This window comes from Podarcis filfolensis, assembly GCF_964270895.1.
Source record: "Podarcis filfolensis genome assembly, chromosome: 13".
In the NCBI taxonomy this organism is placed as follows: Eukaryota; Metazoa; Chordata; class Lepidosauria; order Squamata; family Lacertidae; genus Podarcis; species Podarcis filfolensis.
This window is the reverse complement of record NC_139615.1, coordinates 40821997-40848263: the sequence shown is the minus strand read 5'-3', so window position 1 is coordinate 40848263 and position 26267 is coordinate 40821997. Positions and strand designations below refer to the sequence as shown.

The 26267-nt window shown below is 43.4% G+C and overlaps 1 protein-coding gene across 1 annotated transcript in view; it reads right to left on the bottom strand.

Moving 5' to 3' along the window:
* The window catches only part of GPATCH8 (G-patch domain containing 8), an 82625-nt gene that overhangs the window by 42479 nt on the left and 13879 nt on the right, over positions 1–26267 (bottom strand). Inside the window, 2 exon segments of the mRNA XM_083582418.1 lie at positions 2311–2383; positions 14135–14209. Of these exon segments, the coding sequence (XP_083438544.1) occupies positions 2311–2383; positions 14135–14209 (148 nt within the window).

Here is a 26267-nt window from a genome sequence, read left to right as displayed (position 1 = left end):
TGGCTGCTGAATTCTGCACCAGCTGAAGTTTCTGATCCATCTTCAGAGGCAGCCCTATGTATGTGTTGAAGTAATATAATTAGAGGTTACTGAAGCATAGACAACCACTATCTCTGTCCAGGTGGGCACAGCTGGGCCACCAGCCAATGCTGCGGGAAGGTGCTCTGCACCACTAAGGCCACTTGAGCCTCAAGCAACAACAAAGGATCCAGGCGTACCCCCGAGCTATGTCCCCGCTCCTTCAAAGGGAGTGTAACCCCATCAAGAGCAGGCAACCTCCCATCCAGTCCACGCCCATCACAGCTGGTTGCAATACAGTTAGCGTGTATGTGAAGATTCTGCACCTTAGCATGCAGCAGTCCAGAAAGAGGCCATGCTGAAAATGTTTGATGGGAAAATAGCTTAAATCAGGGGTCCCCAGTCTTTCTGGGCCTGGGGGCACATGAGGACATCATGTCACCATACAAATACCCATTTCACAAAAGAAAAACTGGTGATGCTTAGAACAGGGGTCAGCAAACTTTTTCTACAGGGGCCAGTCCACTGTCCCTTAGACCTTGTGGGGGGCCAGACTATATTTTGGGAGGAAAAAATAATGAACTAATTCCTATGCTCCACAAATAACCCAGAGATGCACTTTAAATAAAAGGACACGTTCTACTCATGTAAAAACATGCAGATTCCCGGACCGTCCGCAAGCTGGATTGAGAAGGCAATTGGGCCGCATCCGAACCCCGGGCCTTAGTTTGCCTACCCATGGCTTAGAATCTGCTCCCATCCCCGCACCCCCAGCAAAGAAACCAAGCGGAATATCTATACCAAAAAACCACCCAACTAAAACAAAAGACAAAAAGAAACCACAGCCAACATCCCTGACAACCAACTGTTATGAAAAAGACTGGAAGAGACGCAAGAGCTTGCTGGGCAGCAGGGGGTGGGGGTCTCATGGTGCCCTGTGAACCATACTGAGGAGCACAAGGTTAAATCAAACTGTAGCTCTGCAGATGAAAGTCAAACATATTTTGAAACCGGAGCCAGTCTCCTCAGAACTCGAGAAAATTAGCACGTACATCCCTCTCAAATCATATTGTGCCCTTCACACCCCATTTAACATTTTACACAATTTAAACTTTACTTGTAAACTGGACTACAGGGAGAACTGCTCCCTCCCCCCATTTTTATCTGAATAGGGGCCCTTTCACTGTGCGTGTCATCAAATGAATATTGAAAGTTCTCACGGCTTGGCTTGCAGAAAACAGTATAAAGGACAGCACTGAATACTTTGTTTGGACTGTTCATGTACTTGACCTGGAGTATCAGCTTGCATAGAAGGATCAATTAAGTGAATACAAGTGTATTCCTGCATTACCCTCTGTGGTGCATTCCACATAGTGATTCCTCGTAAAATGAACAAACAAACACACATACACACACGCTAGCCAGGCAGTGAGCATCAGGAGTTTGATGGCAATACTCCCATCATGCAACTTACCAAAAGAGAACTCCTAACAGTGAGCTAAACCAAATAACCAGTATGACAATGCAGTAATTCTTAGGTTCCAACAGCTGCCTGGATTCTGCTTCCAGGAAGAAAACAAAACTTGTCTCTTTATTCCTCTGGCTGCCTATATCACACTCTGCAAATGACTCACTGAGTCTCCAATTTGGAATTGAAAAGTTGGTTACCCAACACAGCACCCCAGAGCTCAAATGCGGTAAAACTCTCATATCAGTTATTCTCTCATATGAATCTTTCTAAAGTCCAAATTAAAAGGTTACAAGAGGAAAAGGAAGGAATTAGAAACTGTCAAACACTAGTCAAATCAAGACATTTAACCTCTCAACAAGCAACCTGACTAAATTAAAGCTAATGTCTTTTACATCCTCTTTGTCTCAAGTTTCAAATCACATTGTTCTGGGACACACACACATACCATCTCAGCAAAAGAACCATTTTCTGGCTAGTTGAGACAGTTCATATCTTCTTCTTTCTTTGTTTTTTGGTTGTGCCTTCATCTGCAAACCAAAATCATGGTGGTACTATGGTCAGCTATCAAGAGGACAGCATACAAATTTCTCTAAGATGACTCCAACTGTACTGTCCTCCTTGCTTTCAGTCTGCGTTAAATAAAAACTACATTTCACAGAATAAACCCAATACTAGACCTGTGTGTATTAAGAGAAACTGAGTGCAATATGAGAAACATAAAACTCAATGGGTACAATCAGAGGGCTGAGGGAAGGGGAGGAATCTAGAAATGTAAGCAGAAGTAAAATGAGCATTTTAAACAAATCAAATTTCTTACTTACCCTGGAGAGATTTCCCCAAGCCCTGGCCCAGCTTCCAGCCATGCTTCTGTAGCAAGCGGTGTCCAATATTATCCTGACAGACAGAACAGAGAAACAAACCAAAAATATTCCAATAATATATTCTTCTCTTCCACAGAAACACATTATGAACAAGACATTTTTCTACATATATGCATGCAAAAGAAATAAAATAAAAACTACTTACGAGCAATATATGCCCAGTAAAAGGGAAAAGATATTTACATAATAAAAAATAATTAACAAAAAAAACAAAAACAAAAAACACCTGCTGGCAAGATTTTTCCACAGGAACAGGGTTTCAGGGAGGGTCATCACACTTTCTGATGGTGTGCTGGGCAACTTTTGTGCATAACAAAGGGAGGGGAAGCAATGGGGGAGAAAATAAAAAAATGACATTTAAAAAGCATAAAATCAAGCTACTTTATACAATCATATCCATCACCTAGAGAGCACCACTTGATTTGTGCAAAGAAAAACTAACGGATGTGCTTAGTCTGCTTTTTTTCTTTTTTTTAAACTTGTTTGTGTGTCAGACTTTAAAGAGACCAAGTTAAGTTGTTAAGTGTCAGACTTGCCCCCACCACTAGAAACCAAAACACAATCAGAGCAAAATCCAGGCTAGACTTGATTGGGTTTTCTTTAAAAATAAAAATAAATCAATTATAATATATATATTATATAACAAGAGATATATAATATACATATACGTGTATATATATATATATATTAGCATGCAGCCAATTGTTAAACTGAAAATATACAGTGAGGTTAGTAAAAAAAATACAAAACAAATTGAAAATATTAACCGATTAAAAGGAATTTAAAATATAAAATAAAATGAGCTCAAGCACAAACTGGGTGATGCATTTCACATGTAAGCTAACAGAAGTACTAAGATGTTAGAATGGAACAGGCCTAGCAACAGGTTAAAACAGCAAGGAACCATTAGTGCATGTAGGGAGAAAACACAACAAGCATAATGTCTCATCTTTTGAAAAGAAAATCAAAATGGTCAAAAATTAATGTAGGTGGAGGGGAAAGTACCGCAGCAATTCAGTGTCAGCTATTTGCACAACGGTTAAAGAAAATAAAAAGGTTTTCTCCTGCGGATAAGTGCTGCATTTATAACAAGGAAAGCCCTGGGGCTCAGGCGTATCTAAGGAGTTTGCTTGGATACTTGGGGGATTACTTTAGAAGCAAAGTTGAGAGGAAGCTGCATTCATCGTTTGTCCAGAGCTACTCCTTGGCAACTAGCCAACAGCGGTAGAATTAAAATCACACAAATCCCACATAATCTAGGGCAGGGGTGGAAACCCTCTCGCCATTGGGCCAATCCTGGCTGTCCAGGGTGCCCAATATGGCCTGCGAAGCCATTTTCCTCAAGCCACGCCCACCTGCTGCTATCAGCAGGCAGCAGGACTGAATCCCCACTCAGCTAATGAGCAGGAATTATAGCTCTTTGCAGAAGTGCTGTTTGAAACAGTTCACAATTCTCCTTTAAGCAAGCAGGAAGGGTAGGTGGTAACGTCTCGCCCACAGCAAAGCAGCAGCACAAGCTGTTTCAAACAGCACTTTTACAAAGCGCTTTTACGAAGTCGTCACAATTAAAGGCAGGCTTAAGGTAAGGTTACCAGATTCCCCCCCCCCCCCGCCATGAATCCGGGGACTCTTTTCAACTTTAATGGATTTTGTATGGGGACTGATTTGTCAATCCGGGGACTGTCCCCGGGATAACCTTAGCTTGAGGAAGGCTCACATTTCAGCCTTCAGAGTTCAGAATGAGAGCACAGGGACATCTTGAAGCCTCTGTCAAGTCTCCTCACACTCCCCTTTCAGGCGCTTACAGGAGGGAGAGTGGGGAGACTTGAGGGGAGAACACTTTCATTGCACGCTCCTCTTTAAAACTCCTAATCGAGTGTTTAAATGGGTGGGAGGAGGCTTGCAGAACTGCACAAGGGATTTTTTTTACAGGTGGGCAATGCTGTCTCCCTGTCCATCACATGTCATCATAATGACATCACAGGACTGACAGGTGGACTGCGTTGCCCATCTGTCAAATATGGTCACTGAGAATGATCCTGATGAGGATCTGGTCCATGAAGCCAGAAAGGTTCCTCACCCCTGATCTAGGATATACATAATTAAGGTGGCTAGATGTTCCAAGGGAAACACAGGATTCCCAATCCTACATAATGTCAATATAAGGGAGAGGGGCTTGAAGGGAACAATTTGTGGGTGTTTAACCCTTCCAAGGCAAGACTCCTTTGCTAGTCCCTCCCACAATTATATTTTATTTTAATTACCGAGTTTCCCCCAGCTAGGCTCCAAAACTAGAAGCAAACCCAGCTAAGAGAAAAATGGCTATATGAAGGAAGAGAGGGGATGGCACAGACCAAGCATCCCTCTTCACCCTCACCATCATCTCCTGACACAGATTTCGGAATATCCACGATGTTGAGATAACATTTAGCTCCACCTTCAAAGTTTCAGCTCAAACTTAGGCACTGAAATTTGCCTCTTTTTCCAGAAGAAGCTTTCCAGATAACCTGCTTCATTCATTATGGAGCTGAGCCAATTGTTCAAATTCAGCGCTTCAGGACTTACAAAATTCTTACAGGAAAAACAGGGCACATTGATGAAGTGATTTTCAGAGCACTTTAGAAAATGGCTCCTTTGTAGTCACCAAAAGTGTCTTGTGGGATTTTACTGTTTCACTGCTATTCTTAAAACAGATTTGAGCACAATGGCTCAAACCTTTTCTGAAAAGATGAGAAGACCTCCTTTGCTTCATATAACGAAGCTACTGCCAAATTCTGGCAGAGGCAAAACAAAAAAACAAAAAGGGAAATAAGTATTAACAAAACCCCACCAAAATTTTATTGTCTTATTTTTTACAATCCTCAAGCCATTTAAATTTATGCATAAGCCATGAAAACCCCTGGAATTGGGGCCATAACCAAAAGCAGGCAGAATGATGGGGCAGTGGCACTCAGCTGACCTCCTGACAACTGAGTTGCTGCTTAGAGGGATGGGTGAGGCATTGAGGAGGTCAGCATAGTAGAAAAAGTTGGAGTGGAACCATTCTGGCCTGGTGCACTTGCATGGCCCAACCTCCCTGCTTCTCTCCTTCCCAGTAAGCTGCAGCAACTCAGGAAGTCAGCTGAATGGTGCTGCCCCACCACAATGTCCATGGGTGGCCATAGCTCAATGATCGAACACATGATTTGCATATACAAGATCCCAGGGGTCTCAGACAGTAGGGCTGAGAAAGAGTTCTCTGCCTGAATCTTTGGCGAGCACATGCCCGTTAAGAGTGGACGATACTTAATTAGCTGGACCAATGATATGATCCAGCACGGCAGCTTCATACGTGAGTATAGAGGGTATGTTCATGTGTATTTTAAGTGGCAATCCTATGCACACCTGAGTGAGAGTCCCACTAAACGGCACGGGGCTTACTTCTGCATAGACATGTACAGGACTCCGCTGTCAGTGTGGTGATAGTTAATGGGCACTTGGTTTTGTTCAATAACAGTGTGACCTGCAGCATATCCTCAGTCCCTAACAGGAGCGCTCCTGTTCAGGGTTCCAGCCAGCCACACCTTTCCTGGATACACTATTAGGAGCCAGAGAAAACAAATTAAAACCCCTCTTTCCCTGGTTTTCCATTTGTTTTTCAACTGGCACTCATTTTTTGGTCAACTGAGCATGCTCAATCCTAATTGGGCCTTACATGGCCGGGGGTTAGCTCGTTTGGAGTGTGTTTTAGATTTTGTGTATGTTCCTGAAGACCTTGTGATTCCTTCAATATGCCCATACCACTCTGCTTGGCTCTATTTCTGTCAACAAGTGGATGCTGAGATTGTTCGGGGTGGGGTGGAATATGTAGCTGTGATAATAATTTTTTTTAAAAAAACCTTTCCCATGGCTTTTAATATGGAAAAATGCAGCAAAGATGGGGAAAGTTATTCAATAAAAAATGTCAACATCAGGCTGGCAAGAAGTTCTGACAGAAAAACAGCTGTGCTTGTACTCCCACTCCTGCAAAAGGAAACAGCTACCGCCCAGATGAGACATTGTGCTCCATGTGTTGTGTTATGAATGCACTAAAAAGAAACAGACAAATGAAGCTGTTATGCTATTTCCAAAAGCGGTGCAGGTGGAGTGAAAGCATTTCCATACGAACCTGGCTTTAAAAACTGGGCTGTCAAAAGAACAGTTAAATGTAACACAAAGTAAGAAACTGTCCAACCAACTAATGGTAATTTGTTTTTGTTTTTAATTCGTTTGCTTTGTTTTCAATTCACTGCTTGCAAGTAATGTACTTATTAAAGAAGAATGAAAGCATAAAATAAATACAAGACCAGCTGGGAGTTTTAAGAGCGCTGTGACTGACACAGTGAAGGGCGGGAGGAGAAACAAACGTTAGAGGGGGACATGGGGAAGGAGGAGGAAAAAAAAACCTGAGGAGGGTTATACACATTAGCACCACACTTTCCAAGCCACTCAAGAGGGTGAGCACCTTTCAATATATGAAAAGGTAAAGCTTCGAGCCTGTCATCATCCCCATGCTCAACATGTAGTCCTCTTCTCTTCCAAATAATGTCAAATGCTCAACGTATGAGGCACCAAAGCAGCAAAAGTGAGGCTAGCTGCCTTCTCAGCCGTCACCTTCCCCATTTTTTCTCCTTCAATGCCACTGCCAATGGGAGTGGTTTGAAGGCAACTTCCTCTTAAGATTTATGGAGGGGCTTCTGCCATGTGTGAGGTCAACCAACAGGAAAGGTTGGGTAGCCTTCCAGAAGCCCATTATAGCAGAATGATCACCCTGGTTTGTTCAAGGAGTAAATCAGGGGCTAACCAATGAGCAGCAATGAAATATCAAACTGGACCAGCCAGTGATTTTGAGATGATCCACAAGCATTTGGGTGTCATACTCCTCCTCATTGGATATAATGATCATTCAGGAATGGTAACAACAGAGGCATAACCCTTTCCTCGGAAAAGGCTGTATGTATAGCTGCTTAATGAGGCTGTGATGAGTGGTGTGTCCATGAGTAGTTTGACATTTAAGGAAAGAAAGAAGAGAAGGTGAATAGAGTCCATGTCAAATTTGTCCCCAAAAGGCCCCTGTCCCACCCGACGAAGACTGACAGGTATCGCTATCTCTTGAGTGGCTCCATAAGGGATGCTGACTGTGTATCAAAGAACCCATAAGCAGGAAGACTAGGTGCTACAAAGGGTGATCCCATGCAAAACAGGAGATAAAGGAAAAGGAAAAGATCCCCCAAAACAAAAACCTAGAGCTTACTGCATATGACACAATGAAGGCAAGAGAGAATAGTCCAAGAGTAGTGCTACACCATTCAGCTTCTCTAGAAAGCACAGTATTTATAGTGCTCAGCAATGTACAGGCTGCTGCTAAATGTCAAATTGGCAGCCGTGTCAAGTTACATACTTTGGAACCAGGGGAGTCCACAGATCGGTATAGATATGCAATGTGACAAAAACCAAGTCTCATCAGAGTGTGCTTGGAATAAGTTAACTTTGGCCAGCATCAACTCGCCTGCAGCTCTCAATGGCCCTGAGACACAGATTAATAATATGAACAGTGGCATCTTTGTTGGTGAGGGTAGAGAGGAAGGGAATAGAACTAGAAAGAAAGCAGGCCTTATGGCAACCTTGCTTCCCGTCCAAAATGGTGAGAAGCTGTTTTCCTTTTGTGACACATCAATGGGACAGAAAAGGTACGTTTGTCTAATTATTCTGGGCCTCTTACTGCCTTCCTCCCCCATGCATGTATTGCTGTGATTGAATAAACACTAAGTGCACAGAAAATTGGAACTGTAGCCAGCTAAAGTATTTGGCCAAGTCTTGACAATTCTATCAAGTTTTCTCCACTGTGTTGTCTTCTACATGACCACCTTTGGGCTGCAACTCCTACGACACATCAGCAGGACAGCAGGTAAGCCAGGACAGGCTACACCTACTGGACTTAACAGGAGATTTTTAACTTTAAGGACAGGGATGGAAGGAAGGTTGGAGGCAGTCCCCTGCTTTCTGCAAGAAAGTGGGAGATGATAGGGACTGCTGTAGTAGTTCTTCCTAGATTTGAGGACACGATTGTGGTGCAGGCAAATTCAGCCTCCTCTCCTGAGTGGCTATCTTCAAAAGGAACCCTATGGATGTCTGCAAACTACTCCCAGGAAAACCGTAGATGTCATGAGAGACGTTATGTGGGGTTGTATTCCAGGTCCAACTACAAAAGGAAACCTCAAGAAAATTAGCCAGACCAGATAAGCCAGAATAGTATGTAGTACTGTCTCACTCTTAAGAAACTTCCATGTTACACTTCCTCCAAGCAGCAACTTGACTCCGTTGCAGCAGATCACCTTCATCTTGCTCCCATCTTCCAACCTGACAAGAACTGGCTCCAAAGCTCTTCCACCTACCTCAACTATCTCTCATTCATGATGGACATGTTCTAATGTTTCAATACCCTGGTCCTTCAAAGCAATTTAAGTGTGCAATTTATTTTTCTGTTTTTGTCTAATTAATCATCGCCTCGCCATCAAACTTCTGAGGTCACGACACCTGATACCGTACCAACAGAAGATGGAAATGACATGCCCAAAGATATTTAGAGATGAGTCAAGGTCCCATGAACCCCCAAAACTCTAATGAGAATGCCCCCAAAGAGGGATTCATTACACATGGCAATAACTGTTAAAGAAAAGACCTGAACTAGTTTATTTTTTGGCCTGCTGGCTACATGATGGAGGCTATAGCAGTGTTGAAGTGTGTGGGGCTGAAACACTAGCCTGAGATAGAGCAGTTGGGGAGAAAAGCATCCCCAGTGAGGGAGAAAGTTGACATTTTCTATTCTGGCCACCAGTTGCTGAAGAATTATGTAAACAGCATCATGTTCTTTACTAATGCAAAGATCTGTAGACTCCCAAACCAAGTTTATTCCAGTCACTATCAAGTTCCATGTTGTAGCAATACAGGTAAGGATCTCCTCAATAGATAATGCTGCAGAGCCACATGTGAATTCAGCTGTGTTCCCAAGCAAAGCCATTCCCCAGAGTTTTCCAGGAGTATCCCTTGGGCTTTATATAGCTTCCAGAACCAAGAGATCTCAACAGCTCTTTAGAAACTTAAATCCACTTATGTTTTAGAAGGCTTTACTTACTACCGTTAAGCCCTTATGGTAAATCCACTTTACGTTTCCAGCTGAAAATTGGGTTTTATTTGCTGCTGGAAAGAAAAAAAATCAGTTTTCAACATTGAATGGTAAAAGGAAATGTTCTGTGTTATATTGCTTCCCAAGGGTGAGCAGAAATGCTTTAAGCACTGTGTTTTTAAATGTTAGCAACAATGACTGCTATCAGAGCACATTCCGGCACTAAGCCTTTCAAAGTGTTTCACTTTTCCTGATATACACTCACAGCTGTTCTAGTCATGCTGGAAAATAAACTTCCCAAAACACAGTCCGTAGCTGTTGAGAGTCCATTGGACAAACATCTTCCCTAATCATGTACTTTGAGAGACTAAAACTTTCCGCTTCGTTGATCTAACCAGTATTTTTTTTAAAAAAAACACACAACAACAACCTGAATAAAGCCTGAGTGTTCAACAATCTAAGCCAGTGGTTCCCAAAACGGGAATCTCTCTAGTATCACTCTCTAGAGAGCAGAGAGATTATCCAGGGGGTCGCTAAGAGGCAAGAGGGCAGCTGAAGGCGCTGGAGGTATAAATGAAAAGCTGGTATCACTAGATCAAGTTGATGAATTAATTAAATAAAACAGCTTTGGGGGGGCGTTTGAATAAATGTGTAATTGTTACTGTTTTGAATTTTACTGAGTTATTATCTTCCTTAGCGGGTCACGCAAACCACTATTCTGAATAAGGCTTTTTATGGGGTAGGGGGCACTGGGGGTGAGTTTATGAAACCAAGGGGGCAGTGGCCCACAATTGTTTGGGAACTATTGATCTAGGCTCTCTGGAAATTTTAAAGCTATTTTAGTTATTTGAATAAGTCTGTGAGTGGACAATACATTTTAAAAAAATTAACTGCATATCTTATTGCCTCCTTTTGCAATTAGGGTTGCCACTCATGCTCACATATTGCCAACTATTTAATGAAACTAAGAATGCCACTGAGTAGGTGACAGCTTACTATTTTCTTTCTTTATGGAAACATTTGCCAGAAAGGGCTAGCTGTCCCCCTATTAGGGCAAACCTAACAGCACAGCAAGTCTTCTCCAATTGGCCACCTGCTATAACTGCTGTTGGCACCTCCAAGTCAGAACAAGAACACAAGCAGTCATAAGTGACAAAGGTTGCTACCTAGGACTGCCCACGACTCCATTTTGCTGGAAGTACCAAGAAGTATCACCTCCATGTGACTTGGGTGTCTGCTTTGCCACACTCTTGTGAGGGATAAGATTCGCGTATACAAAAACAGTTACTGCTGAAAGAGCTGAAGACACATTAGACTGCTGCAATGGCACATCAGCTTATGGAGATGGAGAGTTCGGGAAAACTAAAATCTTTCTTGCTGTTCTAATAAAGTTAATGCATTTGAGGTACTTGACTTATTTGACAATATACAACCAGATGATGGACTAAATCTTTTCTCTCCAGTCAAACATTCAGTCCTATTTGAAATACAAGTTTGCCTTAAGACACCTCCCACACTTGTGGGGGTTCCACCTGGTGGACATGGGAATTCTTTAAGATTCCATGGTGGCCCTGGCCCCCCCTTCCCAGCCAAACTGAGTCCACATCATGTTATGACACTGGACAAAAAGCTTTGCTCCAAGAGATAGGTGATGCAACACCTAAAATGGAAATCTGGGTATTTAAAGTGGGCAAAGAAAATAGTAAGTTTGGATAGGAATTAAAACACCAGCATGATAATAACAAGTGGGAGGTGGGCTGTGAGTTCCATGACCTGGATCTAAACTGCTCTTCATCAGGTAACTCGCTTAAACTATTTATTGAGGTTTTCTCCTGTAAATCTGATTTAAGTTTAATTAAAGATAACAAACTGAACCCAGGCTGAGTGAGCGGCACTTAGTTCCCTCTGAAATCAATAGGCCTTTAAGTCAACCCACAACTAGCATGCCCCGTTGATTTCTAAGAGCTACCTGAGTTCAACTAAACTAACATGGCTCTAACCGAGGTGGGGGGGGGGAAGAATTACAGATTGTTGCACAAAAAACATCAAGGTGAAAGCATTTTGCACCTTGAAAGGACCACATGCTGATTTTAAACTCTCCACTAACATGGGCGGGAGGGTGTTCAACTCAGAACATTTTTTTAAAAAACAACAACTTTGGGGCATGTTGCTTAGAAAAATAAGACACTGGTTCATTCTGTAGATCTGTGGTCCAGAAGCAAACATTGAGGCACTGGAGATTTTTCTACAGCTGCTGTACACATTGCAATGCAATCAATGAGACAGGTCTCTGGTGATAACAGGAAAGCCCCCGTTTCTTAGCTATGAAAGGGGATGGGGTTTCATGGGCTCACAGTCCCTTTCTGGCATAGGCAGAGAAGGGAACCCTGTGAGCATGAATGACTATGGAACACAGCGTCATTTGTCTTATTACGAACATCGCCAGCATGGCACGCAATATTGTTCCATGACATTTGCAAAGAGGGAAGCTGGCTTCGCATTTCAATTGGGGTGTGCATGTACACACAAACAACGCTGAATAATTCAAGAGAATCAAATGCAGCTGCATCACCACTATCCTTCCCACCCCCCTCTGCAGCATTATTTCATGTGTCATCAGTGACCGCCATGCCTAATTCTAGCATCATGCCAGCACAATAAGACAGTAGATACCGAATGCAGTGTTCACTGGACCAGAAGAACAGAAATAAGAAATGGGGGAGGGGGGAGAGGAGAAAGGAGGAGAGGAAACCCTAGAAAAGAAATTAAAAATGCAGACCGTGCAAATACAAACCAGGTCATGGCTGCTTAGCTAATTTGGGCCAACTGCTGTGGAAGAAAAAACGTCGAACACCCCAAGTTGTGTAAATTTCTGTGAACATCTCAACACGCACACAAATACTCACACACAAACACCAATCTACTACACAGGAAAGCAAATATATGTATATTGCTTCGTTCCTAACACTATTTTTTTATAAGGTTTTTAGTGCTCCTAAATTGGGACTCCAGAGAGCCTACAGCCAGTAGTCTCTGTATACAAAGCATTAACAGGGCTGGATTAACTTCACAGGTGAGGTTCCTACTGATCAGGGTGAAAGCCAAGTGGGCTGATCAGCAAAGAGCAACACCGTGTAGAAAGAGAGCAAAATAAGAACATGTAGGAAAGGGCAAGGAGCAAGTGCTGTGTTCTGACAAGGGCTGACTGCAAGCACTAGAATGCTGATGGGGGTCAATTTGCTTTGTCACTCTTGACATTATTACCATACAAAGGTCAATATGCCCTTATTCCACACCTACAAAGAACAGCTTTTAGACAAACTGCCTTTGCAACTTTGGAGAACACAAAAGAAGAGTAACATCCTGAGGATTCATAGGTTCCAAGGCTCTTAAGGAAGATTCCAGGACCCAATGATCTTACATGTGGGGTCGTAGGAATTGTTCAACCAATATGTTTCCCTTGTTTGTGTTTGGCACAGGAAACCTACTCAACTCATGCACAGCTTCTTGATGTTGGATTGGTTCAACATTACTCAAGTTTCAGAGAGGGCTTGCTCACCTTCTGAACTGCTACTTTAGGGGTGGCCAGCAGGTGCGCAACAGTCTCAACTACCATGCTTGCTTACACTACAGCTCATCCCACAGGGTAAAACTGCAAGGGTGATTATGAATTGAGGTGGGGGAGAGAGGTGGAGCCTTGTCGTGCTCTGCACTGCCTTAGAGACGGCTCAAAAGAAGAGGAGATCAGAAGGCAAAAGGCATCTCAGGATCCTCAAAGAGTAAACACCAAGGAAGGATGTGGCATAAAATTCAGAGGATGGAGCAGGACAGAAAGTTGTAAAGGGGTCAAGACATAATTCTTTTAATCCAGCCCTGAAAATGCTGGGGATTTGTTTTGTTTTCATTTCCACAGCCTTATCCATAATACTTTATATGTATCCATCACATCTTTTTTTAAACTGCAACTCCAATGACATTACAGCCCAACACAAATATTAAATAATGAAGCTCAAAGGGGCATTTAGGCAGCTGAACTACAGCTATTCCATGGTGCGGGGGGGGGGGGGAGAACACACAAATGTGGTATGATTAAGAGAGTTCAAAAACCTGACATGTTTAAAAGGGAAAGCAAGCCAAGTGGCTCTTCTCTTTCCTGTCTGTAGTCTCTCGCCAGGAAGTTCAGGTAGAAGGAGATTTGCACCAACATTTTTATTAATGCCATAGGCAGTTTTAAAAAGAATCCTATGCAACCTATTTATACTAAATTCTTCTTAATGCTGCTTCTTTGCTCTACAGTCTTCTTCCTTGTGCCAAAGAAAATGTGAACTAAGGAAGAGCAAAATATATTTTACTCCTCAATATCCACTCGGGCCATAAAAGATGTGTTTTCAATATTTAGCACAATCAGCTGCTATAAATTATTTCAATTTGAGGTGAGATAGCTTTTTCTTCTCATTTCAGATTAGATTGATTAGTGACTTGCCTCATTTTTAACGTTAACATAAGACATGCAAATATACTAAAACACATCCCTGAGTTCCTTAATCTAAATGTAAGATCTGAACTTGGCTAGTGGAGCTGCACTTGCTCGGGGCTTGAGAATGAAAACTGATTTCTTACCGATTCTATAGGCTTGTCTAAGGACGCCTGTTCAATCTCCAAGTGGCCTTCTTCATACTGATCAAAGTGATTACCCTGCAAGAGAAGAACAAAACGTTGTTTTCAGCATAAAGGACAAACAGTTCTGCATGGTTTGGTGCTAAAAGTTTATAATCAGTCGAGGCCCAGACATATAGAACCTCCTTCCTTAGCTGATCATGCTATATTTCTGTATTTGCTCTATGTTACATATATTTCACGGGATGTGGGTGGCGCTGTGGTCTAAACCAGTGTCTAGGGCTTGCCAATTAAAAGGTTGGCGGCTCAAATCACCGTGACGGGGTGAGCTCCCGTTGTTCGGTCCCTGCTCCTACCAACCTAGCAGTTCGAAAGCACGTCAAAGTGCAAGTAGATAAATAGGTACCGCTCCGGTAGGAAGGTAAACCGTGTTTCCGTGCACTGCTCTGGTTCGCCAGAAGCGGCTTAGTCCTGCTGGCCACATGACCCGGAAGCTGTACGCCAGCTCCCTTGGCCAACAAAGAGAGATGAGCACCGCAACCCCAGAGTCATTCGCGGCTGGACCTAATGGTCAGGGGTCCCTTTACCTTTTTCATATATTCCATATAGGGTATATATATCGTATATGGAATCAGTGGAGATGGACAAGGAAGGGTTCATGGGCATCATTTTCAGTGGGGATGGGGGGTGATTACTTGAAGGTAGAGCACCCAGACATTTTCAGAATTGTTCTAGATACCCAGAAAAAGCACAGCCATGGCTTCTAAACTAATTTGCCTTGATACTGACGTAATGAAGAGGCTGCAACATTTCAAACCATTTCATCTGCAGCTTTTATTGGATATTAAATGTCCTGAGATCACCTGACATTTCAATATTAGCTGCTCAACAGCAAAACAGACAGCTCAATATCAGCTGAAGATGTACCATATGTTCAGAATAGTAAGGCTATATTATGCTTTTAGGCAATTTTTCTCCCAGAAAATAGGCAAACTGAGCACTTTTAATGGGCAAGCTTCTTTTTGTTCAAGCTCCAAGATGGAGAGAGTTTAAAAAAACAACCCCAAAAGCTTGCATTATCTCTTTGAATACTCCCATGCTGCTTGCACTTTTTTAAAAAAGCGGAGTTATTTCACCATCTGTGAACTTACAGTTCCAAGTTAAGAACAGAACCTTGCACCATCTCTTTTTAAAAAAAAGGAACAAGGTTCCTAGTATTTTAGATACACAGAAAAAGCTTTGGGGAAATGTGTGCACCATGACCATGGCAATCTCAAAAACTGGAGGAGGTTAGGGTGGGAAAGAATACAGTCATGCCTCGGGTTACAGCCGATTCAGGTTGCGTTTTTTCGGGTTACGGACTGGCAAAACCCGGAAGTACCAGAACCGGTTACTTCCAGGTTTTGGTGATTGCGCATGTGCAGAAGCACCGAATTGCAACCCACATGTGCACAGACGTGGGTTGCAAACGCTGCAGGTTGTGAACGTGCATCCCACACAGATCACGTTCGCAACCCGAGCGTCCACTGTATTGAGCAAGCCTGCTGGTATTTTCTATGTGGCAGGGGGACACGATGTTCAGCAGTTTCCTATCAATAACTGAGTCCCTGTGATCCTTTCAGCCTTAAACTGCTGGTGGTTCTTTAAGATTAGAGGTCAAAGGTAGCTCCTTAGGCAACCACCACCATGCAACTCTGTTTAACCTGTTTTCTTCCTCACAAAGGTGCTATCAGTGTTGTTCTATGGAAACACAGAATAATGCTACAGGCACTTTGCCCATCCCATCTCCCTCCCTTCTTTTGAGCATGCATGGGAGAGAAGAGGAGTTGAAACCCAAGCCAAGGGAAAAGAGGGATAAATACCCCTTGAACCTTTATTTTACCAGACTTGTTTATTTGACATTGCAGCAGGTGGGTAGGCAGGGTAGAAAAAATATAGCACAGTAGCTTCTATCAGGTTTTGCCCCATACACATTATTATGGTTGACAAATCTGTAATATATAATCTTTAACATTAATCTAAATTTGAGGATGGAGTCAAGCACCTGAGTTTCTATTCAGGTAACTTAGAATCATAGAATCATAGAGTTGGAAGAGACCACAAGGGCCATCGAGTCCAACCCCCTGCCAAGCAGGAAACACCATCAGAGCACTCCTGACATATGGTTGTCAAGCCTCTGCTTAAAGACCTCCAAAGAAGGAGACTCCACCACACTCCTTGGCAGCAAATTCCACTGTCGAACAGCTCTTACTGTCAGGAAGTTCTTCCTAATGTTTAGGTGGAATCTTCTTTCTTGTAGTTTGGAACCATTGCTCCGTGTCCGCTTCTCTGGAGCCGCAGAAAACAACCTTTCTCCTTCCTCTATGTGACATCCTTTTATATATTTGAACATGGGTATCATATCACCCCTTAACCTCCTCTTCTCCAGGCTAAACATGCCCAGCTCCCTTAGCCGTTCCTCATAAGGCATCGTTTCCAGGCCTTTGACCATTTTGGCTGCCGCGTCACACTGTTGGCTCATGTCAAGTTTGTGGTCAACCAAGACTCCTAGATCCTTTTCACATGTACTGCTCTCAAGCCAGGTGTCACCCATCTTGTATTTGTGCCTCTCATTTTTTTTTTTGCCCAAGTGCAATACTTTACATTTCTCCCTGTTAAAATTCATCTTGTTTGTTTTTGCCCAGTTCTCTAATCTGTCAAGGTCGTTTTGAAGTGTGATCCTGTCCTCTGGGGTGTTAGCCACCCCTCCCAGTTTGGTGTCATCTGCAAATTTGATCAGGATGCCCTTGAGTCCATCATCCAAGTCGTTGATAAAGATGTTGAATAAGACCGGGCCCAAGACAGAACCCTGTGGCACCCCACTAGTCACTCTTCTCCAGGATGAAGAGGAACCATTGATGAGCACCCTTTGGGTTCAGTCAGTCAGCCAGTTACAAATCCACTGAGTGGTAGCATAGTCAAGACCGCATTTTACCAGCTTCTTTACAAGAATATCATGGGGCACCTTGTCAAATGCCTTGCTGAAATCAAGGTAGGCTACATCCACTGCGTTCCCTTCATCTACCAGGCTTGTAATTCTGTCAAAAAATGAGATCAGGTTAGTCTGACATGACTTATTTTTCAGAAATCCATGCTGACTATTGGTGATCACAGCATTCCTTTCTAGGTGCTCACAGACTGTTTGCTTAATGATCTGCTCCAGAATCTTCCCTGGTATTGATGTCAGACTGACTGGGCGGTAATTATTTGGGTCCTCTCTTTCCCCCTTTTTGAAAATAGGGACAACATTTGCCCTCCTCCAGTCTGCCGGGACTTCGCCTGTTCTCCAGGAATTCTCAAAGATGACTGCCAGTGGTTCTGAGATCACATCTGCCAGTTCTTTTAATACTCTTGGATGCAGTTCATCTGGCCCTGGAGACTTGAATACATCTAGACTAGCCAAGTATTATTGTACTATCTCCTTAGTTATTCTGGGCTGTGTTTCCTCTGCTGATTCATTTGCTCCAAATTCTTCAGGTTGGGCATTGTTTTCTTTATCGGAGAAGACTGAGGCAAAGAAGGCATTGAGGAGTTCAGCCCTTTCTGTGTCCCCTGTTTGCATTTCACCATCTTCTCCTCTGAGTGACCCCACTGTTTCTTTGTTCTTCCTTTTGCTACGAACATACCCATAAAAGCCTTTTTTGTTGCTTTTAACCTCTCTAGCAAGCCTGAGTTCATTCTGTGCTTTAGCTTTTCTGACTTTGTGTCTACACGTGCTGGCTATTTGTTTGAATTCCTCTTTGGTGGTTTCCCCCCTTTTCCATTTTTTGTACACATCCTTTTTTAATCTTAACTCAGTTAAAAGTTCTTTAGATAGCCACCTGGCTTCTTTAGGCACCTTCCATGTTTCCGTCTCATTGGTATTGCCTGAAGTTGTGCTTTTACTATCTCCCTCTTAACAAACTCCCAGCCATCATGAACTCCCTTTCCTTTTAGTATTACTGTCCATGGGATCTCACCCAGCACTTCCCTAAGTTTTATGAAGTCGGCTTTCTTAAAGTCAAGAAATTTAGTCCTAGTATGCTTGGCTGCTCCTTTCCACTGTATAGTAAACTTCAGAAGAGCATGATCACTTGCGCCTAATGATCCTTCCACTTCTACCCCACTAACCAGGTCATCAACATTGGTTAGGACCAGATCTAAAATGGCTGTTCCTCTTGTTGCTTCTCCCACTTTCTGGACAATGAAGTTGTCTGCAAGGCCAGTGAGGAATCTGTTTGACCTTATGCTCTTGGCTGTGTTTGACATCCAGCAAATATCCGGGTAATTGAAGTCCCCCATTACTACTATCTCCCTTCCTTTTGCATGCTTGGCCATCTGTTCCAGGAAGGCATCATCTATGTCCTCCGTTTGGCTTGGGGATCTATAGTAAACTCCCACAATGAGGTCACTGTTATTCTTCTCTCCCTTAATTTTGACCCAAATGCTCTCACTTTGGCTTTGAGGTTCTAAATCTTGGATCTCTTCACAGGTATACACATCCCTGACATATAACGCCACTCCTCCTCCTTTCTTGTCTGGTCTGTTTCTCTGAAATAGATTGTATCCCTCCATTATTACATTCCAATCGTGGGACTTATCCCACCAGGTTTCAGTGATGCCTATTATGTCATATTTAGTTTGCTGTACCAAGAGCTCAAGCTCATCTTGTTTATTTCCCATGCTTTGCACATTAGTGTACAGACATTGAAGTCCATTAATCATTCCCCCGTGTCTCTTATTTAAGGATTTTTTCCTCCCACCACTAGGTCTGCGTGCTGTTTGCTCCATTGGGTCTATGACATTTGGATGATCATCTTCATCAATTGATAGAAAAGTAAGCAAGACCCTCATGATACAGAAGAGTTTGGAGGTGTTTGCAGAAAAGTTTGATTATTCAAGAGCATTCATATTACAGTCTGATAATGGGGATAAATGCTGCTCCCATGCAATTCTGGATCTTAGAACTAGGATTTGATGGAAATTTAGGGCAAAATAACAGCACAAAAAAACCCCAGAATGTTGCATCACAGCTCCAAAAAGGCTTTCACTGGTAACCAAGCACACTGTGAGATTATCTTTGTCCACAAAGGGTCAGGCTAAATGGCTCAGTTGGCCTGTTTATCACGTTTAACTGCCAAAATCCCAGACAACAAAGGCAAGAATCAGCCTACGTGACAGGCCCCTCGAAGTTATTTCCAAAATAAATGAAGCACAACAAGCTTTTTGCTTTGTGGTGCAAATACATTCTGCAAATTTAAGCAATGCAGCACACATGCTGAATGCAGGTTCAGCTCCAAAAGTAACCAAGACCAGACCAACCCTCTAGCCATAAACATCTGGCTATTAAATCTACACTGCTGCCAAACTATCAAGCACACAAAAAAGCTGAAATTTACAAATGGAATCATTCCTGCTTTATATCAGAAAGGACAGGCACTTAAAATGTACAATACTTGACCACAACAAGTCTGCTCATTAGTACACGAAGTCTGTGTATGCACAGAAAAACAAAGGGACAAGAGACCTGGAAAATGGAAATGGACAGCTACCTAGAGAACTGGCACAAATGCTTTTACTAGCACCCTTCTCCTTCCTAGAAGCAGGCCTCATGCCAGTTAGGTACTTTCAGCTCCTTTCTGACACGAAGCATTAGCAAAGGCTGGGGTGGGGAGAAGCAGCAAACAGCAGTAGCATCACCCCTCTGCTTCTGTTCAAGGTTTCCACCTCCCTGCCAAGCCTAGAGCTGTGATTTTATTAACAGGAAGACATGCAGAACATAAAAAATGTAATGCATATCTTGAAGGGAAAGCCCCAGAAAGGGACTTTCAAATTCTTACAGACACCAGACTCAAACTTCCAAAAGTCTGAACAACATAGACACCTGGGATTGTGCCAATACTGCTTCTCGCAGCATGCCATGCAATAAAATTGCAGGCATCTCTTTCCTCCATTTCTGTTTCTGTAGTTAAATGTGAGAAACCAGATGTGAGGACCATGTTGCTCTGCTCATATGTTGGTCCCTGGACTAGAGTATGCAGGCTAATAGGGAGCAGAAAGTCTTAAACTGCATTGCATTCATCTTCTAATCCAGGGGTCAGGTCAGCAAGCTTTTTCAACAGGGGGCTGGGTCCACTGTCCCTCAGACCTTGTGGGGGGCCGGACTATACTTTTTTTGGGGGGGATGAACGAATTCCTATGCCCCACAAATAACCCAGAGATGCATTTTAAATAAAAGGACACATTCTACTCATGTAAAAACATGATTCCCAGATCATCTGTGGGCCGGATTTAGAAGGCGATTGGGCCGGATCCAGCCCCCGGGTCTTAGTTTGCCTACCCATGTTCTAATCTTAGAGATCAGAAAACTGATTGAAGAAAGCTCTACAATGAAGGCCAATGGATTTGCTCTGTTTCTGCATTAGCATTTGGAGAGCTCCCTTAGTGGGCATTTCGCTTCTCATGTAGCTTGTGAAGAATAATCAGAGCCAACCCAACAGATTCTGCTGGGACGTGGAAAAGGTCCTCTAAATAAAGTCTCTCTATGCAACAAAGCTCAACTCATTTTCCATTTATCTTCTAAAGTCGCAATGTGAAGGGCACATGACTTAAGAACACCCATCTCTAATCATGTAACTCTAATAATGTAAGGAGGAAGAAGTGCAGAAGAGGTCTTGCTTCCTTATCCTCCAGGTTCTTTAACTTAGAGCAGGCATAGGCAAACTCGGCCCTCCAGATGTTTTGGGACTACAACTCCCATCATCCCTGACCACTGGTCCTGTTAGCTAGGGATGATGGGAGTTGTAGTCCCAAAACATCTGGAGGTTTGCCTATGCCTGCCTTAGAGTGTCACCCACTTAAAAACCAGCACAGCACAGCACTACAGAAGGTCCTGCCTGGTCCCAAAGATCCATGAAACTTAATTCTGTGGGTCCAAAGAGGCTCCACATATGTTCTTCTTGAACAGCAGCTACTCAAACAACCCCTGGAACTTCTGCATGGGTTTGTGATATGGTGTGAGGGTCAATTATTCAGAGAAATCAAGTTGGAAGCTCCACCATGCCAAAGCAAGCCCTTGCCTGGGCTTGAGCTGCTCTGAGTGCTGACAGCACATGCCCAACCAACCCCGCACCCCACCAGAGAACTGGTCTGTGAAATGGATGTTAGTCAGCCGTTCTAAATGCCACTGCCAGCCTCCCTACTTTCAGACTGCAATTACATTTCTAGGGTACTTCAACATTTGAAGATGCTCACTTCAATTCAACAAAAACAACTCAGCGAATAGGTTGGGAGCCAAATGCAAACTTAAAAGTGCCCATTTTCATGTATATTTATTTAGGAGAAGCTAATAATTTACCTTTCAAATGCATTGACTGTTTAAATTAGAAAATGATCCAGAATGTTTTCAAAGGAAGAGATTCTCTCAAGGGCAGAATTCAGCATTGTAATTAAGCTGTTGTAAAAGCCAGGAGATTTTCTTTTGTCTGCTGGAACAGGGAAGCATGCTCAGCTGTTCCACCTAGGTCTAGATTTTTTTTCTTCTGGAGTGAGGCAAAGGCAGGAGAGATGTCCACTGCACAAAGGAACACCCCTCATTTGAAGAAATTGTTCCTTCATTCATTACATTACAGTTTCCACAGAACTGAACATGTCTCTACATTATGGATGTTTGCACTGTACATCCACAATACAGACTCTTGCATGGAAAGATCTCTAAGGCAAAAAAAAAATAGTTGCCACCAAATCATGAGAATCAAGCTGTGAATTCCCCCCAAGGCTCCAGCTCTACATGAAAATCCTCAAGGAGCAAGAAAAAAATGAAACCCTGGAAGATTCATGAACTCAACAGTGTTTTGATTCTGTTCAGAAAACTTCATTACATTCTAACATGAGAGTACTTGTAAATGATAGGAGAGAAATGCAATACTGTTTTAATTAGATACATCTAGTTTTGTACATCGTATATTATATACAGTAACCATTTTCCCTCTCCTTTTGGGGGGGTGTCTGGATCACTTGTGCGGAGATCCTCTGTGGGCTGGACCGGTGCAGTGCTATGCCGGAAATCACATCTACACATGTCCGCAGCGCCGGAAATCGCTTCTGCCCATGCCCAGACACCAAAAATTGCACCTGTGCAGAAGTGATTTTCGGTGTCTGGGCATGTGCAGAAGCGATTTCCGGCACTGTGGAAGAGAGTCCCCGCGCCGCGCTGTGCCGGTTTAGTGCAGTGCGCGGGGACTCGCCGAGCGGGTGGCTCAGTTTGGGCCGGGTTGTGGGCCGCTTAAACGGCCTCCGTGGGTTGCTTCCAGCCCATGGGCCGCAGGTTGGGGACCCTTGGCCTAACTCCTGCAAACATCCATGCTGCATCATAAGGCCATGCTAGCTGAAACGGATCCTAGGAATTCTGAATAAACAGTTCCTTAACACCTCCACTAGAAGCTGTGGCATTGTGTTTGGACTGGATGACATAGTCTTTGCCCTCAAGGTGGTTTTACAGTGCTTGGCACTGCCAAGTTTCCAGACGACCTCTTTGTGGTTTAAGAAGTCCTCTCACTGCTCCAAAACTTTCAGCCGGGTCGTTCAATGAGGATGCAGTGGAGCTGGAGAATTAAGTCGCCCCCCCCCCCATTGCCAAGCTCCTCCCAGAAGATTAGCCTGTGTAACACTATTAATAAGCATGTTCTGTAAAAGCAGCTGTACCTTGTCTTAAGCCACAAACGGGCATGTGATCTTTGCAAGTATGCTAAGTTCATGTTGCTCCCACTGCAGACAAGGCTCTCTTCTCCTGTAGCAATTCATGCTTTGTATGCCACTGTTTGAGTGGTGTATGCCATGGTAAACGTGGAGGGGAGATAGGCATTCCCAAATACCCAGGAACACAAGGCATGTGTGTACTTGGCTGCCACAGTTGGCCATGAGTCTCCGGCAGCTTTCCACTGCTTGTTGGAGACACGTATCTCCTTTTTATACGATGTTCCTCACAGCAATCGCTGTGAAATTTCAAATGTGAGTTAGCTCTGGGGGTGCATTGTCTAGTCATAGCTCATTTGAACTTGCGGTTTGCTTTAAGCGTAAAGCTTTCTGCTTCTAAGGGGTACAAGATGGTTCCTGTAGGAAACAACTTCAACCTAATAGATTGATGTGATAGATAGGAAAGAGGCAGATACAGAGGGACCCACAGGGGCCTTCTCTAGTGCCCACAAACTCCAGGTTGGCTTTATGTGAAAACCTTTGATCACCCGGGCTTTTGGAAAGTAATTAATCGTCTTGCTCACATTGCTACTTTGTAAGTTATGATGCTGTTACATTATTATTTTTGAATTGTTCCATATATATAATACTCTATTGTTCACTCCTCTGTACTCCAATTGTGAGGAAGGGCAAGAAACAAGTACAGTGAAACCTTGGCTTTTGAACGTAATCTGTTCTGGAAGTCCGTTTGACTTCTGAAACGTTCGAAAACTGAAAATCAAAGGGCTGTCAGCAAAGTGAATGGAGAAAATTGAGAAATGCTGTTCGGCTTCTGAGGCACGTTTGAAAACGAAAGCATTCACTTCTGGGTTTTTGGTGTCCGGCTTCCGAAACGTTTGGCAGCCAAGATGTTCAAAAACTGAGGTTCCACTGCACAATAAAACAAATAAATAAACATCTGCTTTGCATGGAAAAGGCTGCAGGTTCAATACTGGGATCTCCAGGTAGTGCTGGAAGATTCCTGTTTGAAATCCTGGAGAAACAATGTTCTGAAGAGTAGACAATACTGAGCCAGATGGCCCATATAAAGCCAGGGCAGCGTGGAACTGCCCACCCTCAAGTAATCTGACATCACCATGAAATCAAACCATGTGGGAAAATGCTCAGGGATTTGAAGGCAAACAGCAGACTGGTAGAAGATGCAGGCACTACCTTCCTCTGCCCAGGCAGTTTAAACTTGATTTAAAACTTATTTAAAGCAACCTTTTCACTGGTTATAAATCAAGCCATCCTGTTGGACAGGGCAAAGAAAAAGAAAAATCCAAAATATTTGGACACTTCACAGAGTAGACAAGAGCCAGTGATTAAGTAGAATGAAACGAAAGTCCGATGAGAATCATCACATTAAAATTACATCTTTTTTATTTTAAAACATCAGTTCTATTATGTGCTACTGACAATAAAATAACTTGGTTTAAGTGATATCTGTATGTAATATAAATATATTTAACTTTATACTCTGTGTTAAAAATATTTTCTAATACATTTGTGCATACTGCATTCAGGCATCGGTTAAATCAAATTCTTAAAATCTCACTTTCACAGCAAATGTGAGAGATGTGAGGGAATGAACAAAAGGCAAGAAAACATGGCTTTTTAAGTCTCAATTTTATAAATGGCAGTAGATCATGTATCATATTTCTTATGGTACAAATCTAGTACAAATACGTTACAATTTAGTTTTGTCTAACAACTTGGACATAACTTTTCATGTCATGAAAGGACACTGTTCTGCTCTGTAGCTACCAGCCATTGCTTCCAGAGTGTTCTGGACACTTATGTCTTCAAGCAAGTGATCTTGCTTTGTGACACTGCATGAGCAGATAGATTTCTCTTTGGTGTGCTTCATTTTACAAACACTCCCCCCTAAGCAAATATGAGGCATGCAGGCTGCACAATCAAAGGCAGTGACATATGGTCATGGGAAGTCGAAAGGCTCTGTTTAGTCGCAGGGATGGTTTTTTTAAATTAAAAAAAAATCTTACAAAATTATCCTACTGTTCCTCAAAGGAGCCCAAGGCAGTGAGCATGATTCTCCCGTGTCTTTGGCAAATGACAAGGAAAGTACAACAACACCAGTGTTAGAAACTGGGACAGGAATGCTAGGAGCCATGTGGCTCCTGGGACCTAGGGTGTGGGTGCCAAAACGAAATGGCTAATAATTTCAGATGCCTTCCCTATAAACAACGAAGTGAAACTCTCTTTGATATATTCTTCTCCCTGGTGCTCAACTTAAGACAGTGTGTACATCCACTAAAGGGGCAACAAGATTCTGTTCAACCTGGCACGTCTCTACGCCAAGACAAAAGTGTAGTGGGCCGTTATCCGAGAGATGATGTTTGCAGATGACGCAGCCTTGACAGCACACTGAGGAAGCTCTACAGCAGGGGTAGGCAACCTAAGGCCCATGGGCCACAAGCGGCCCACAGGGGTCGTTTAACCGGCCCATGAGCCACCTCAAACCGAGCTGCCTGCGCAGGGACTCGCTTCCGCGATGCCAGAAATCGTGACTGCGCATGCGCAGACACCGAAAAACATGTTTGCACAGACACAGGCGCCGTAAATCACAAGCGCACATGCTCACGTGCACGCACAATCCGGCCCACGGAGGGATCTCCACTGGAGTGAACCAGCCCAGGTGAGGTAAACCTTGCCAACAGCTGCTCTACAGAGACTCAACTGTTTTGCCCAAGCCTGCATGGAGTCTGGTCTTACTATCAGCCTGGGTCAGAACGTTGCCATCACTCCACACATCAGCAATGGTGACCACATGCTTGAGGTGGTAGGCGTTTTTGTCTACCTGGGCTCCACCATAACCAGCAACCTCTCCAATAATGCTGAGCTGGACAAGCATATGTGAAAGGCAGCTATGGCAACAGCTCACCTCTCCAAAAGGGTATGGGAAAATATGATACCAGTGACCAACACCAAAATTAAGGTCTACCAGGCTTGCGTGTTGAGCACGCTGCTTTATGGAAGTGACCCATTGGCAACTAACAATTGTCAGGCGCGACACCTCAACGCCTTCCACATGCGCTGCATCAGGAAGGTTTTTGCATCACATGGCAGGACAGAGTTTCAAACATATGTGTGCTCTCCCAAGCCCACATTCCCAGCATGAATGCACTCCTGTCTCAGCGACATCTATGCTGGCTTTGTCATGTCCACAGTATGGAAGATGGCAGGATTCTCAAGGACATGCGCTATTGGGAGCTGGCTTCAGGCACCAGTCCTGTTGGCAGACCAACTCTGCATTAGAAAGATATCTGTTAAACATGACATGAAGGCTGGCAACATGAACACCGCCGTGTGGGAATCCTTTGCAGACGACCACAGTGCCTGGAGACTACCAGGTTGTGTATCC